This window comes from Apodemus sylvaticus, chromosome 14 (genome assembly GCF_947179515.1).
Source record: "Apodemus sylvaticus chromosome 14, mApoSyl1.1, whole genome shotgun sequence".
In the NCBI taxonomy this organism is placed as follows: Eukaryota; Metazoa; Chordata; class Mammalia; order Rodentia; family Muridae; genus Apodemus; species Apodemus sylvaticus.
Genome location: NC_067485.1, coordinates 71,795,128 through 71,812,595, shown reverse-complemented (window position 1 = coordinate 71,812,595; position 17,468 = coordinate 71,795,128). Strand labels below are relative to the sequence as shown.

Below are 17,468 nucleotides of genomic sequence, written 5' to 3'. Positions count from 1 at the left end.
CATTTTGGAACCCTTTTACTAAAGGATAATTAAGCAAGATTACCGATATATATGCTTTCTTATATATAAAAATATTTAAAACGCTTAACAATGGATAAGTTTTGTGTGTTTCTTGTGATTTTTCCTGGATGTTAAGGTCTTGGGGTGATGTATTGTTGGTTTATCATTTTGCTTTGTTTAAATTTGGTATGTTTGTTCATTTGTTGGACCATTTGTTTTCTAAAGAGAGAAAATATGGATTTGCCTATGTCAGAGGAGCGGAGGAATTCTTAAATTCAACTATGCACATGCGGTTAAGAGTTTAACTTTCAATCTTTAAGTGAAAATGGTGGATATTGACCCAAAAAATTGATTATAAAACCACTAAATACTTAAGTCCCAGATAAAACAGTGTCACCTAAAAGGTAAAAAACGGATGTAATTGGAATATACCTTAAGTTATTTTAATGTGCATGCCACACCTCCTCTGTTATAGCCAGAGGACAACACTAAAGAGGTTGACTCCTCATACTACATGGCGTCCAGGGAATGAACATTGTGGTCAAATGGTGGCAAGAACCTCTACCCACTGTGTCTTGTCAACAAACATTCAGGTTTTGTTGGAAATCTCATTCAAGTTCCAACTGGAAAGAAATTTAAAATATTCCAAATTTGTTCTAGTTACTGACTCAGGTTAACAAAGGAGCATATCTGAAAAATGAGAATTTTGTGTCAGCTATCCACTTCAGTGGTTCATCAAACTTAAAATACAATACTATCAGAAACCTGAAACACTTAGAGAGACAAAAAAAGCATAACTAACCTTATTAAGCTATTCCACCAAGCTCTCCTTCTTGAATGTGGACTTAAATCGTGGCCCCTATGCTGTTGAACCCAAAGATATTCTGAAGACTGCTGTCACTGGTTCCCTCTGAGACAGATCTGTGGTGAGTGTGGATGTGCGACAGCCTGTTCATCCTTCTCTCAGAGGCAAGCCTGGACTTGGTGTTCTGTAACTCCACAATACTGCGGTAAATACTGCAGAGGAAAACATTTCATGTCACATACTTTTCTTAAATGACTCCCAAAATTGTATTTTGACAATTGCTGTAAGAAGAAATGTGATTTCTGTTTAAACATTCTTTTACCAGTCAAAATATTTCAGAGAATGACTACTATAATAATTGAAAGTTTAAATTACTATAATTACTTCAGACAATTCAAAGGTGATTTGTTTTTCCCAGGAGGCATATACTTTTATTATATATTGGCATAATATTGAATGATTTTGGTGTTCATAGATGTACAGAAAATTTTAGAAAACTTAACATGATTATTCCATTTATCACTTTTTTTTTGTTTTTTTGAGACAGGGTTTCTCAACATAGCCCTGGATGTCCTGGAACTCACTCTGTAGACCAGGCTGGCCTCAAACTCAGAAATCTACCTGCCTCTGCCTCCCAGAGTGCTGGGATTAAGGGAGTGTGCCACCACCACCTGGCAATTATTCTATTTATAATTTAAGTGTATAACAATGATATATGATACATAATTTAATTTTTTTATTAAAAAGCATTACAATCTGATCATAATTTTCACCTCTGTCAAATTCTCCAAGGTTTTACCCCCTCCCTACAAACCCAACTCCATGCCTTTTCTTTGTATTTCTTTGTGACTGGCAAGAAACAAAAGAGACCAAGAAGCACACACACACACATATTCACAAAATCAGAAATCAAAAAATACAGGCAAAAATCAATAAGACAAAAAATGTCTAAACAGCCTGAGCAGCCTCATATTCCAGCTGGACCTCCACTCTCCTTCTCCCTGTCTGCCCACCTTCTTCTGCTGAGCCTGAAACACACAGGTAAGCTTCCAGTCCCCAACCCATCTTCCCTGCTTTCTGAGTCCTCTGGAGCAAGCCCAGCTGCTCTGAGCAGCCAGATGTCCCAGGGGAACCTCCATTCCCCCCCTATTCTCTCTTTCAACCTTCAATAGGTCTGCAGCTACTTAACCACAGAGACCTTCAGATCTATTACCACACAATCTAAGGATATCGATCAGAGGCCTGCCATAGGAGGACCATTGTTTTTAAGATCCCCCCGCCATACCTACTATAAAAGATACATCAAAGGACCAAAGTCATACAGATGGAAACACGTCCTAAAAAGAACATAATTTAAAAAGTCAGGCCAATAATGACACCTTCGGAGCACAGATAAACTTCTAGAGCAAGCCTAGGATATCTTATTACAACTTAAGCACAAGAAAATGGCCTTTCATTCAATCTTATAGAAATGATACAGGACTTTAAAGAGGAAATGAATAAATCCTGTGAAGAAATACAGGACATAAGCCCAACAGGTAGAGGTCTTTAAAGTGGAAACAAATAAATCCTTTAAAAATATACAGAGTAATACAAATAAACAGGTGAAAGAAATAAATAAAACCATGAAAGACCAGGAAGTCGAAATAGGAGCAATAAAGAAAACACAAACTGATGGAATCCTGGAGTTGGAAAACCTGGGGAAGAGAATAGGAACAATGGATGCAAGCATAACTAAAAGAATACAGGAGATGGAAGAAAGAATCTCAGGCATAGAAGCTACAATACAAGAAATAAATCTGTCAAAAAATGGTAAATCTAAAAAGTTCCTGACACGAAATATCCTGGAAATCTGTGATATCATTAAATGACCTAACTTAAGAATAATTGGAATAGAAGAAGAAGAAGAGTCTCACCTTCAAGGCCCTGAAAATATTCTGAACAAAATAACAAAATACTTTCTCAATCTAAAGAAGGAGAAACAACCTATAAAGCAAACCTATAGAACACAAAATAGACTGGACCAGAAATGAACATCCTACCAACACAGAATAATCAAAACAGAAAATTTACTGAAAAAAAAAAGAATACTAAATTTCCCAAGGTAAAGAGGTCAGATAATATACAGAAGCATACCTATTATATTCACACAAATGCAAATCAAAACAACCCTAAGATTTCATTTTACACCTGTCAAAATGGCTAAGATTAAAAATTCAGGAGACAGCAGGTGTTGGAGAGGGTGCGGAGAAAGAGGAACACTCCTCCACTGCTGGTGGGGTTGCAAATTGGTACAACCACTCTGGAAAGCAGTCTGGCGGTTCCTCCGAAAACTGGGCACCTCACTTCCAGAAGATCCTGCTATACCACTCCTGGGCATATACCCAGAGGATTCCCCACCATGTAATAAGGATACATGCTCTACTATGTTCATAGCAGCCCTATTTATAATTGCCAGATGCTGGAAAGAACCCAGGTATCCCTCAACAGAAGAGTGGATGCAAAAAATGTGGTATATCTACACAATGGAGTACTATTCAGCCATTAGAAACAATGAATTCATGAAATTCTTAGGCAAATGGATGGAGCTAGAGAACATCATACTAAGTGAGGTAACCCAGACTCAAAAGGTGAATCATGGTATGCACTCACTAATAAGTGGTTATTAACCTAGAAAACTGGAATACCCAAAACATAATCCACACATCAAATGAGATACAAGAAGAAAGCAGGAGTGGTCCCTGGTTCTGGAAAGACTCAGTGAAACAGTATTTGGCAAAACCAGAACGGGGAACTGGGAAGGGGTGGGAGGGAGGACAGAGGAAGAGAAGGGGGCTTACGGGACTTTCGGGGAGTGGGGGGGGGGCTAGAAAAGGGGAAATCATTTGAAATGTAAATAAATGATATCGAATAAAAAAAAAGAAAAAGAAAATAACTTCAGAAGAAATCAATATCTGTGACCTCAAACTGTACTGCAGAACAATAAGGATAAAACTGCCTGGTGTTGGTATAGAAACAAAAGTATGGCTACATGGTATCTACTCAAAGACTTGGTACAACCACTCTGGAAAACAATTCGGTGGTTTCTCCCAATACTAGGAATACCTCAAGACCCAAATTTACTACTTCTAGGCATATACCCAAACATGTTCCACCATTCCACAAATACACTTCCATAGCTATGTTCATAACAATTTAATTTGTAATATCCAGAAACTAGATACAACGTAGGTGTTCCTTAACTTAAGAATGGACAAAAAATATGTGATATATCTAAAACTGAAATACTATTCTGCCATGAAAACCAAAGACATTTTGAATTTTTCAGGTAGAGATGAATCTTGAGAATATCAAGATTCCCAAAAGGACACGAAAAGTATGTATACGCATATAATTGAATATTTGCAATAAAATAAAGAACACTCATGCTGCATTCCACAAATCCAAGGAGGCTAGGCAGAAAGAGGGCACAAACAAGGATGATTGAGATTCACTTAGAAGGAAGAATGGAGTAGTGGTGGAAGGTAGATGGAGAGAGGGAATATTGTGGGAGAGAATAATTGAAGGAGAGAGGGGGTTGGTGTGTTGAGGAGTGTGGAGGGGGATAGGGGATGTCAGGATTGCCATAAGAATTACTGGAAAATGCAAATTACTGGGTAGCAGGAAGGTAGGATGGATCTCCAGGAGAGACAAAGAAATGGGGTAGGGGAGGAGCCCTAAATCAATGGGGGCGTCCTTAGCAGTGACTCACAACATTTAGGATATGGAGTCTTATTAGGCAGCCTCCTGTGGCCAGGCAGGATCTTCAGTCTGGCAATAGGGACACAACCAACTCACAAAATTTTTGAGAGAAATCTTGTTCTTTTTCCAAGAAATAGAGGGACGGTGGATGAAGCAGAGTTTGAGAGAACAGCTAACCAATCACTATCCCAACTTGAAATGCATACCATTGACAAGCACTAAACTCTGACATTATTAATGATACTCTGTTATACTTGCAGGCTAGAATCTAGCATGACTGTGCATTATAAGGCTCCAACAGCCAACTGACACACACAGATGCCCACACCTTCAGCCAAATAGTGGAAGGATTTGGGGCCTCTTCAGAAAGAATAAAAGGAATGATAGTAATAAAATAGAATAAAAGGGGATAGTAATACCAACAATTCAACTATGGTGGACCTTTGGGAATCTCAAGAGACTGAACCACCAACCAGATAACTTAAACAAACAGGACCTGGGCGCCTCCCTACACATATGTAGCAGATGTGCAGCTTGGTTATTTTGTATGTCCTGAACAACTGGAGCGGGATCTATCCCAAAAGCTATGTTATATACTTGGGATATATTCATCTAGCTGGGCTGCCTTGTCTGGTCCCAGTAGAAAAGGAAGGTCATAGCCCTGCAGAGCCTTGAAGTGCCAGGGAGGCAGAAAGCCAGTGTGCCCCCATCGACTCATAGGTCAAGGAGGGAAAGGAGGGATTGATTGTGAGAAGGGATGACAGGTGGGGGGCAGCAGTGAGTAGGATATAAACTGAATAAGTAAACATTAAATTAAAAAAGCCTGAACAAATCAATATTAAAAAAACTACAAAAATGTCATTCATTGTGTTTTGTGCTAACCAGCTACTTATCATGTGGACTATCCTAAATTATGGTGATTCAAGAGCTTCAGAGAGGTTGAACAGGTAAGCAAAGAGGCACAATTTTATAACCAAATCTACTGCTGTCTAGAAGGGTTGTACTTAAAAAAATTGTTGATGCCCCTGTATTTAAAGTGTAACAAGTTAAGAAATGTTTAGTTGGTTGATACATTTTTTGTGTCATACTCATAGGCATTTAAATATGCATAAATTTATAAAACATATATACTCCAGATGTAGAATTAAATGGCAAAGTGAAACATTTCCTTCATGAATTTGGTGAGTCAGGCTACCCCTGAGGCCGGTAAACTATAAGATCTTCGTCGCGTTATTAGTTGTGGAGCCTGCCCTTTTTGCCATTCATGCAGTCCTCCCTCCCATACTGAATGAGCAATTATGTTTAGTAACTTCATAATCTATATTTCTGTTCACACCTGCAGTAGACCTTAAGGTCAACAGCAAGGATAGTTCCTTTTGTAAATTAGAAAAGCATTAATGTACCAGAGTCCCTCCAGGTAACATACAAATTTCCTATTACAGATACATAACATTCCAATAGCCAGAATAATAGACTCTGTGGTGTGTGCTACGTTCTTTGTGTTTCTATTATAACCTTCCTTTAAACACTTCTACTTAAGTGAACATTTGATGAGGAGAGTTCCAAAATTACAGCTGTATGAATTAGCAATTAGAAATTACCAACATGCATATGTACTTAGCTGAATGTCCACACCTCAAGTAAACTTTTATTATGGAAAGGGAAGAAAGTGTCCCAGATATGAACCCACACACCTACAGTCACTTGATATTCAACAAAGGAGCTAAAAACATCCAGTGGAAAAAAGACAGCATTTTTAACAAATGGTGCTGTATCAACCGGAGGTCAGCATAAAGAAAAATGCAAATTGACCCATTCTTACCTCCTTGTACAAAGCTCAAGTCCAAGTGGATCAAGGATCTTCACACTGGGCATATACCCAGAGGATTCCCCAGCATGAAATAAGGATACATGCTCCACTATGTTAATAGCAGCCCTATTTATAATAGCCAGAAGCTGGAAAGAACCCAGGTATCCCTCAACAGAAGAATGGATGCAAAAAATGTTGTATATATACACAATGGAGTACTATTCAGCCATTAGAAACAATGAATTCATGAAATTCTTAGGCAAATGGATGGAGCTGAAGAACATCATACTAAGTGAGGTAACCCAGTCTCAAAAGATCAATCATGGTATGCACTCACTAATAAGTGGATATTAACCTAGAAAACGGGAATACCCAAAAGATAATACACACATCAAATGAAGTACAAGAAGAATGGAGGAGTGGCCGCTTGTTCTGGAAAGACTCAGTGAAGCAGTATAGGGAACCGGGAAGTGGGAAGGGGTGGGTGGGAGAACAGGGGGAAGGAAGGGGACTTATGGGACTTTCGGGGAGTGGAGGTCCAGAAAAGCAGAAAACATTTGAAATGTAAATAAAAAATATATCGAATAAAAAATAAAATAAATAAATAAATACAAAAAAAAAAAAAACAAGATACACTGAAGCTTATAGAGGAGAAAGTGGGGAAGAACCTTAAACACATAGGCACAGGGGAAATTTTCCTGAATAGACCACCAATGGCTTATGCTCTAAGAACAAGAATCAACAAATGGGATCTCATAAAACCACAAACCTTATGTAAAGCAAAGGACACTGTCAATAGGACAAAATGGCAACCAACAGATTGGGAAAAGATCTTTACCATTCCTACATCTTGGACAGGGTTAATATCCAATATATACAAAGAACTCAAGAAGTTAGACTCTAGGGAGTCAAATAACTCTACTAAAATGGGTACAGAGCTAAGTAGAGAAATCTCAACTGAGAAAACTCGAATGGCTCTAATGAAATGTTCATCATTCTCTGTCATCAGGGAAATGCAAATCAAAAGAACCCTGAGAGTCCACCTCACTGCAGTCATAATGGCTAAGATGAAAACTCCTGGGGCCAGCAGATGCTGGAGAGGATGTGGAGAAAGAGGAACACTTCTTCATTGCTAGTGGGATTGCAAGCTGGTAAAACCACTCTGGAAATCAGTTTGGTGGTTCCTCAGAAAATTAGACATAGTACTACATGAGGACCTTGCTATCCAACATATAATAAAGATACATCCTCTTCCAACATATAATAAAGATACATGTTCCACTATGTTCATAGCAGCCTTATTTATAATAGGCAGAAGCTGGAAAGAACCCAGATGTCCTTCAACAGAAGAATGGATACAGACATTGTGGCATATAGACACAATGAAGTACTATTCAGCAATTAAAAACAAGAAATTCATGAAATACTTAGGGAAATGGATGGAACTAGAAAGTGTCATCCTGAGTGAGATAACCCAATCACAAAAGAAGACACATGGTATGCACTCATTGATAAGAGTATAATAGCCCAAAATCTCAAAATAAACAAGTTACAATTCACAGACCACAGGAAGCTCAAGAAGGAAGACCAAAAGTGGGGGTGCTTTGGTTCCTCTGAGAAAGGGAACAAAATACTCACAGGAGCAATTATGGAGACAAAGTGTGGAGCAGAGAATGAAGGAAAGGCCACCCAGAGACTGTCCTACCTCAGGATTCATCCTATAAAGTCATCAAATCCCAAAACTGTTATGGATGAAAAGAAGAGCATACTGAAAGGAGAGTGTTATGGTTGTTTCTGGAGAGGCCCTGCCAGAGCCTTACAAATACAGAGGAAGGTGCTAATGGCAATCATTGGACTGAGCACGTGGTCCCCAATGGAGGAGTTGGAGGGCAGACTGGAGGAGCTGAAGGGGTTTGCAGCCCTATAGGAAGACTGATGATGTCAGCCAAAGAGATGCCTCAGGGCTCCCAGGGACTAAGCCATCAACCAAAGGGTACACATGGCTCCAGCCAAAGGAGTGGCAGAGGAATACCTTATTGGGCATCTGTGGGGAAAGCGGTCCTTTGTCCTGTGAAGGCTCAATAGATGCCCCAGTAAGGGGAAATGGATGGGGTGTGGTGGTGGGAGTGGGTTGGGTGTAAGGTCATATTCTTGGAGGCAGAGGGGGGAAGTATGGGTTGGGGGTTTTCGGGGGGGGGGGGGAACCAGGAAACGGTTCATTTGAAATGTAAATGAAGAATATATTAAATAAAATAATAATAATAATGGCAGGACGAAAGTTGCATCCAACCTACAACAGCTGTGGAGGAATGCTATCTGTCCTACACAAGTGTTTTAAAGGGAAGTACACGTATGGATATTATTTCGGGAAGGTAATGTTCTTTCAGGCTCTAATAGCCACATGAGTCATTTCACTAGAGTTTAAATTCAGTGCACTGGCTTACTAGGCTTCCAAAGTCTGACTTACTTTTCAAGTTCATATTTCAATCGTTCTCCAAGTTGCAATTCTGCTCTATATTTTTCTTCAAATGTTCTCCGTTGTGCTTTCACAGAAATTGCACGAGATTTTGTTTCCACAATCTCAAGTTCAATTTCCTTATATCTATGATCCAGTGACATGATGTAATCCTGTCTTTCCTGATCTTTCTGTTGCTCAGAGGCAGCTAGTTCCTTAAGAATATTAAAAAGAAACATTTTAAAGGAGGACAACCAAGGAGATTTCAAATGTATTAGGAGGAGTGGTTGGTGTTATCAAAATCTTGTATTCATGATGAAATTACCAAGATGAAATTAAATAAATAACTTCAACTCACAGAAAGATTCTGTTTAAATTACAAATATCAATGTATATATTCCAAATAAAGGAAACACTTATTTAAAACCTAATCATCCAACAAATTATTGTGTAATTTTCTCTGCATTTGGCTCCACAAGGCAGAGAATGTGTTAAATGAAAGAGAAAGGAGTTGGAGTTCAAATTCTTTATCAACAACTTCCAGTGGATTTAAGCAGAATTGTTTTAATAATTTCTTTCTGTGGTGCTGTAGTCAGAACCCAGGGACTTGTGGATGACAAAGAGATATACAACCATAGGACTACAGTCTCATCCCTGAGGTATTCATATAACAATTCAAAAATTAATAATATAATTTCAGAGTAAGCCATGGAACTTATAAACAACCGAAGTACATTATCATATCCACATCACAATGATTTTCTTTCCCACCATGTTTCAATCTATCTCATAAATCACAACATTTCCTATTGAAAACTGGAATTCTGAAAGATGAATTCTTTTAGCATTAATGTCAAAACTAACAGGATTATCAATAGAAGGGTATGGCTTCTTTTTCCAGAAATCAACAAAAGAAACTGCTGTGAAACACAGAAGAAACACACACAATCATACAAAAAATATAATTGAATATGAATTTTGAGGTGGAGTGAATTACAGCACAGGACAAATGACTATAGTTACCCGTAAGACTTGGTTCTCTTGGTTTATTTTTTCCATGACTTGACTCCTAGCTTGCTCTTCAATGGCTTTCTTATGATTTTCTACCTCACTTCGCTCTACCATGTTCTTGTCCATATCGGCTTTGAGGCTGAGTATTTTCTCTTCAAGCTGCTTTATTCTACCCTCTTCCGCTTCACGGTTCTCCCGGGCTGCTTTCCTTTCTGCTATTTTCTGCTCCAAAAGATTATTTTCATCTTCCTTGCATTGGCAGCGGATTAATTCTTGTTGTAGTTTTGTTTCCATACTTTCAAGCTGAGTGAAAACAATTAATATTGTCTAGTAATGCAGTAGGCAGAAAAAAGGTTAACATAACACTAATAGCAATTTCAGCATGATTCCAATTGAATTCAACATGAATTTTGGCATGGATTCACCATGAATTTCAACAATTTCAGCATGAACCCAGGCTTTACACCTGGTTTTCCACTTCACACATTAATGAATTATTGATAAACTTAAATTTAAAAAATCCAACCAAATCAAACAAACAACACAAACTCATATATACAACAAATATAACACACACACACACACACACACACACATATGGAGAGAGAGGGAGAGAGAGAGGGGGAGAGAGAGAGAGAGAGAGAGAGAGAGAGAGAGAGAGAGAGAGAGAGAGAGAGAAGCCATAAGCTGTTTTCAGATCAGGAAAACTCTCTAAACATTATTAGGTACATAAGTGAGGTTCTCATATGTCTTTTAACTAATTTAATATTGGAACGACTGTCAAATCATCATGTCAGTAACTACAGACATTTCTTCTTCACAGATAATAAAAGGAATTTAACTAGAAGTCTCATGTGAAATGAACAAAAAAAATAGAAAATGAGAAAAATAAAGCTAAAGTATATGCCCCTTTCAAGAAATAAAGAAAAAAAATATATATCCCTTCCAAGAAATGAAGAAAATACAAGCTTTTATTTTAATTTTAAAAATTGGATGCATTTTCTCTTTTTCAAAGTTTCTAATGTTTACTTCTCCTTGCTTCCTTCTATGGAGAACTCCATCTCATTTCCTTCTAGACTGAATTTTTTTCAAACATACAAACTACTTTTGAAAGTTAATGATTCCAACTATTATTTAAACAATTACTTATCTTTGATAAAGTACTTCAAATCTCTGAAGTTTAAAGGTATACACAATAACATCTTCATATGAGTTTAAATTTTTTTCTTGAATTATGATCAATAAAATCCAGCCTGAACCACACTGTGTTCAATAGAGGAAACTAACATGAAATTGTTTTTCCTGAACATATAGAGTCTGGGACGTGGTTCCTGTGACTCAAATTTAGGCAGGGGCATACATGCCAAATGGGTTTAGAACAGCATAGAAATTTCAAGACACAAATATGACACATTTTCAATCTAAAAGGAAAGTTCTTTTGAATATGAGCTCAAGTTTTCAAAAATTGGCAAACTCTTTATATTTACATTGTACTAAATTAGATACAATTTTTATTTGAAAAATTAATTTAAATTCACCTTCTCTCTTAGTTTCAGTACCGTATCCTCTTCGCAGTGACTTGTACTTGAAGCATTATAACCTGAAAACTCTCCATTTTGATGTCCATCTGAGTCCTCCTCCATCATTGTGCACAGGTCCATATACCTAGACAAATATGCAAAACAATTAAGTAAACTATTATCACCATTGTATGTTTGTATATTTGTGTTGTTTTTTATGAAATCTGGCTTTAAACATTGGATCTTCCAGACTGTATTTTACAAGTATTTGCATTACAGATATAAGAATAAGCCTGGTTAGTAACTGAAGATTTTAAATTATAATCATTTAATACATTATGAATAGTAATATGGTTTATAATACTAAAGCAAAATTAATAATAATCAAAAGTGTGATTCTGTGACTATTTTAAAAGTATGAGATTGAAATAATTTTAATTTTTGAATTTTAAAATAAATACCAGGACAGAGAAGTAGGAGGGGGTGATAGGAGAATGGGCAGAGGGAAGAAGGCTTAGGGAAATTATGGAGAGGGGGGAACCAGGAAAGGAAAATCATTTTGAATGTAAACAAAGAAAATTGAAAATAAAAAGTTCGAAAAAATAAAATAAAATGGTTGAAATAAAAATGGTAAATAAAGTATTAATATTGAAATCAGGAACTGAATTGTTATAAATATCATATGTCAACATATATTTTCATATATCAAAATAAATGATTTACTTATAATTTTGTTTTTAATTTCCAGGATTGTTTGTATGTGTGTGTGTGTGTGTGTGTGTGTGTGTGTGTGTGTGTGTGTGTGTGTGTGTGAATGTGTGTGTGTGTGTTTGTGTGCATGTGTGGACTTTGTCTCACTGTGTATACGTACACAGGAATGCAAGTATCCTCATAGGTACAAGTACTGATACTTCAGAAGTTGTTGTTACAGGGAGTTAGATGCTACTTGAAGGTAGATGCTGGTAACTGAAATTAGATACTATTATTCTGTTGGTTAACTTTGTTTTGTTTTGTTTTGTTGGTGTTGTTTATTATTATCAACTTGACAGACACAAGTTTAATTTGAAAAGAAAGAAACTTTACTGACAAAATTATTGATTATACCATTCTAGAGACATGCCTGTGGGAACATTTTCTTAATTACCTCTGGATGGGGAAGAGGCTTAAATCATGTATACACACAAATGAATACATATGTTCAAGACACACAAACACATGCAAATAAACAACGATTCATTCCACATAGTAGTACCAAGTATGTGTGGTGTGTGTAAGTACCTTGGTTGAATTCCAATCAAAATTAAAATTTAGAATGAAGACAAATAAAGCCTTTGAAGGATAATTGGGAAAAGAAAAGAGGACAATCAGTGCATTAAGATATAGGGGATCAAATATAGAAATATGGGGAAAGACTTGAAAAGATTCTATGGCCCTTTGTAGGAGAAGTGTTTGAACACTTGGGCTCCAGTTACTGATGATGCTTGGGCAGGTTATGGAAACGTCAGGAGGCAGAGGCTTGCTGCTTTCCCAACTACTGTGGAATCTGTCCCTCTGTAAACACAGCCCGTTTATTCCTTAAGTTTTCTTTGGTCATTGAATTTATCATAGCACCAGATGTGTAACTAATGCAACCTTTTAAGAAGAAATCTAGAGAACCTCCTAATGTGGTTTTCACAAAATGCAGAAGATGCAATATCATATGCAGAATGTTAAATCACAGGAAAACACTAGTCACACTTTAGAGAAATCAAAATTAAAATAAAAAATAAAAACAAAAGAGGCCAGCCATGCTGGGAGACTCAAAAGTTACGAGAAATTTTGTATTATTTTATTTCAGGTGATAGAATAATGACATCTTTCATGCATTACAAGTCTGAAAGTTTTCATGTTATCTATCATTCTGTGTACTCATTAAAATAGAAACAGAAAGGGCTGGAGCATGGCAGCAAGGGAGGGAGATGAAGCAAGGGAAAGAGGAGAGAGAGGGGGAGGGGAAGGAATCGAGGGAGGGAGGGAGGGAGGGAGAGAGAGAGAGAGAGAGAGAGAGAGAGAGAGAGAGAGAGAGAGAGAGAGGCATTCTAAGCATGAAGATTCTGTATTCAGGATGTCAAAAAGTTGTAAACTTAGAATGCACCTGTGCTATGCATGCACAGGCATTTGACAATGTTCCAAAAAGTAATAGAGTATTATAGTTATTCAGCAATATATTAGTTATCAATTGAGGCTCCCTTCTCTTAGATGAATATAACTTGGTTCACAAAACTAGGCAGCACAGAGGCCAGAGAGGAAGGCTGCTTAATGGATTGCCGCTCATATTTTGCCTGACCTGATTTCTCCTATACCCCAGAATCATCTGCCAGGGATGGAACCTATACACAATGATCTTGTTACCCCACATTCCATGGTCATTAAGAAAATATCTGCACATGTTTCTTATAAGCAATTCTTCATAGAGGCATTTTCTCAATTGTGGTTCTTGCTTCTCAGATATGTCTGGATTGTGTCAAGTTGACAAAATCAACCAGCACAATTAATGATTACATATAATTTATAGATGCCTTAAAATAAAAAGACATGTCAGTGGCCTTAAATGAAAATTAAATATTTTTGGATTCTGAGCTCTGTTTGATACTATAGAACAATTCCTATATAAAATATAAGACATCAATCTGTATGTTAGTTTATGTACACATACATGTAAATTTCTTAAAGGAAACTCAGGTTTGAAAATGTTTATATTTCATGTGTATATGGATTATGATCATGGAATATTAGTATATCTTTTTATGGGTCCACATGAATAACATACATGGTTAAATATTTAAAAGTAGAAGAAAACCCAATTTTATCCATGTAAATTTTGATCTTTTATAACAAGCACACAAACAAGATATGGGTATTAATATCTGAAATGTAGGAGGAAAAAAATAAAAGCATATTTCAAAGTAGAAATTGAAAATATATTAGGAAGATTACAGTTGACATCAGAGAATGCTTTCACTGTCACTTATTATGGTCAAAATCATCACAGATGTTAGCAATTAATACTGTTCTTCCAAAATTTGAAATTGTGTTGTAGGTTTCTTATATGAGTTTAAAAATAGAACTATTTGTTTTATTATAAACTTGTAGACAAGATAGGAATTTATATTTAGGTTTTGGTAAAATCACTCTTTAGTTGTGGGTGAATGCTTTGATAAATAAATGTCATACCTGTCTATTTCTTCTTCTAGTTCCCTATTTCTCCTTCTCATTTCATGCAAACTCTGTGTCAGTGACAGGTACAACTTAAACTGTTCTTCTTGAGCCTTTTCAGACGTTGAAAAAAATATATGAATACAATTTTAACTGTAGAGATCCACTTTTCTTTCTTAGAAATATTATTTACCAAGCATAATATTCTTAGATAATTCCGAACATATTTTCTGAAATTGATACATGTGAGCATAGATTTCAAAATAATAATTTTTAAAATTGTCTTATGGATTTGGGTGTTTGGCAAGATTGTATTTTTTGTAGGCTTAGGCCTACCTATTGCCAGATCTGAGGAGAAAATGTTACCAGTTTCCAAAAGAGCTAGAGTTCCAAAAACTAGGCATTGACACATGGATGCTGGGACCTTAACCCAGGTTTCTGCAACAGCAGCAAGTGCTCTTACACACTTAGTCATCTCATTGGCCCCCAGATAACACTTTATAGAAGACCTCAGCTATGTGACATTTTCATTGTGACATTTTTCTGATATATAAATTTATAAATATTATTTGTTAAACATGGGAAGGTTTTTTTTTTCCTAGCTCACTAATGTAGCCCTCTTTCTGGGACTCTTCTTCTGACTCTTCCTCAGTAACGGTCTCCTTGTTTCTCTACTGTCTATTATACACCTGCAGTCTATGATTCTGACAGCACCTCCAAGGTTGAAGTCCCCACTCTTCCCACTCTAACCCTCTCTCCCTCAGGACTCACCATTTTTCTGCTATTAGAAATGTCATCTTCCATGCTTGCCACAGTAACATTACATCATACTATCATAAATAGAGACCACACATGTACTCTGAAATCTATCCTGTGGTTCCAGAATTCTATATTTCTTCCCTAGGTAAATATTCCATTCCTAACTTTAACCTGTAGAAGTCAGTCCCTGGGAGGATCTTATGAGTCTCTAATAGAACTCTTCCATGACCCAAGATATGGCCAGTACCAGTCTGAACTCTGTCTTCCTTTCCCTAACTCTCATACTTCCTCAGTACACCCTTCAATAGTAACAACTACTATAATTAATGGTCATAATTACTCCTCTTTCCTTTGGTATTCCAACCCTACCAAGTCTCCAAGACCATTACCATGCACATTGAAGAACTCAATGCCACCAACAATTATCAAAAGGAGATATTTCAAACTTCCAACACTCACCTTCCCAGGACTTATGACACTCACTTAAGAGGAGTCACAGGCAGAACTCTTCTCCTCGGTTTGCTGTGTTCTTACCTTTCCATCTGTCTTTTTCACCTCATCATCTGTGGACATACATGAATAGCCTCCCTCCCTCAGCAGAAAGAATATTCATATTCCCATCCCTATGCTACTTGGGGCTAAGAATCCTATGACCCTCTTGAATGGCAAACTTGCTCTGCTGGTCTGGTCAAGCCCTTGTTTCCCCTCAGTAACTCACTCTATTCCTGACATTGGAGGACCTTTGGGGAGGATGTTCTTTACTCACAGTGTGATGGTTGGGATATGCATGGTTCTTGGGAAGAGACACTCTTAAGAGATAAGGCCTGCTGAGAGTAGGTGTGGCGTTGTTGCAGGAAGTACCCCACTGTGGCAGTGGGCTTTGAAGCTCCACCCATTTCTGAAGAGTGCTTTCTCCTACCTTCCTGAGAATGCCAATCTATTGACAGAGGTTGGATCATGATGGAGAACTCTTAGTTCATTCTCCAGCACTATGCCTGCCTAAAAACTAAAATGCTTCCTGTCTTGGTATTGTACTGGACCTCTGAACATGTAAGCTAGTCACAAATCAATTTTGTCCTTTATATCATGGAATCTGTTCCCAGCAATAGAAAGCCTAAGACATACACAAACAAAAAAATGGCTTTGCCAACTCTCTTCTTGGTACATTATTCATTTCATCAAGACATGTTCTCATCTAACTCACCCCTAATAGCACCTGCTGGTGAAGTCAGAAGCCATGCCTTTCTCTGGCAGAATATGCATCACTCAGGTATCCTGTCCACAACTGGCACTGAGTGACTGCAAATATGAGTTCAAGCCAATCCACACTACTAGCCTGGACTTCCCACCTCAAGTCTCTTTAGGCTTGTCTCCTTTCTCTTTCATTTCTCATAGAAAATAAAAACACCAAGGATGTGAGAGGGTACCCGGTCCTAACGGGGAGGTCTTTAGTCAAAATGACCAACAGCGTGGAAATGGAACCTGAAGAGACCACCTCCAGTAGATAGACATGTCCCGAGTTGAGGGATTTGGCAATCTACCCATCTCAAAATATGGTCCCAGGATTGTTCCTGTCTAATGGAAATGCAGGGACAACACTGGAGCAGAGACTGAAGTAAAGGCCATGCAGAGACCACCTCAACTTGGGATTTATACCATATACAGATGTCAAATCCCTAACTCTGTTGCTGAAACCAAGATGTGGAAGAAGCCTGGCATGGGTGTACTCTGAGAAGCTCTACCAACACCTGACTGAGACAGATACAAATACTTACACCAAACCATTGGCCTGGGCATGGGGAACCCTATGGAAAGAGTGAGGGAAAGGACTGAAGGAGGTAAAGGGTATTGCAACCCCATAGGATAAATAACAGTATCCAATAACTGGATACCTCAGAGCTCCCAACAACTAAGCAACCAACCAAAGAGCATACAAGGGTTGGTCCATGGTCCCTGCTACAGGATTGCCTTGTCTGGCCTCAGGGGGAGGGGATGTGCTTGTTCTTGTGAATGCTTGATGCCCTAGAGAATCAAGATGCTAAAGGGATGATGTAGGAATGGATGAGTTGGTGTGGGAGCACAATTAGAGGTTAAAACGGTAGGGGAAAAAGGTGGGGTGTTTGTGGAGGGGCTCCCAGGAAGAGGAATAACATTTGAAATGCAAATAAATAA

The 17,468-nt window shown here is 37.6% G+C and overlaps 2 protein-coding genes across 8 annotated transcripts in view; both read right to left on the bottom strand.

Annotated features, from left to right (window-relative positions):
- The window catches only part of LOC127665124 (uncharacterized), a 565,077-nt gene that overhangs the window by 410,780 nt on the left and 136,829 nt on the right, over positions 1-17,468 (bottom strand). The gene's annotated exons all lie outside the window — the stretch shown is intronic.
- The window catches only part of LOC127665123 (ankyrin repeat domain-containing protein 26-like), a 484,272-nt gene that overhangs the window by 391,887 nt on the left and 74,917 nt on the right, over positions 1-17,468 (bottom strand). For 6 of the 7 annotated variants that reach the window (XM_052157536.1, XM_052157535.1, XM_052157538.1 and 3 more), the window contains 5 exons: positions 14,556-14,650; positions 11,361-11,487; positions 9,835-10,125; positions 8,824-9,026; positions 803-1,017 (listed from right to left, as the gene is read on the bottom strand). In XM_052157536.1, the coding sequence (XP_052013496.1) occupies positions 846-1,017; positions 8,824-9,026; positions 9,835-10,125; positions 11,361-11,487; positions 14,556-14,650 (888 nt within the window). In that variant the 3' untranslated portion in view covers positions 803-845. The remainder of the gene's footprint in view (positions 1-802; positions 1,018-8,823; positions 9,027-9,834; positions 10,126-11,360; positions 11,488-14,555; positions 14,651-17,468) is intronic. The other variant, XM_052157540.1, reaches the window with a different exon arrangement.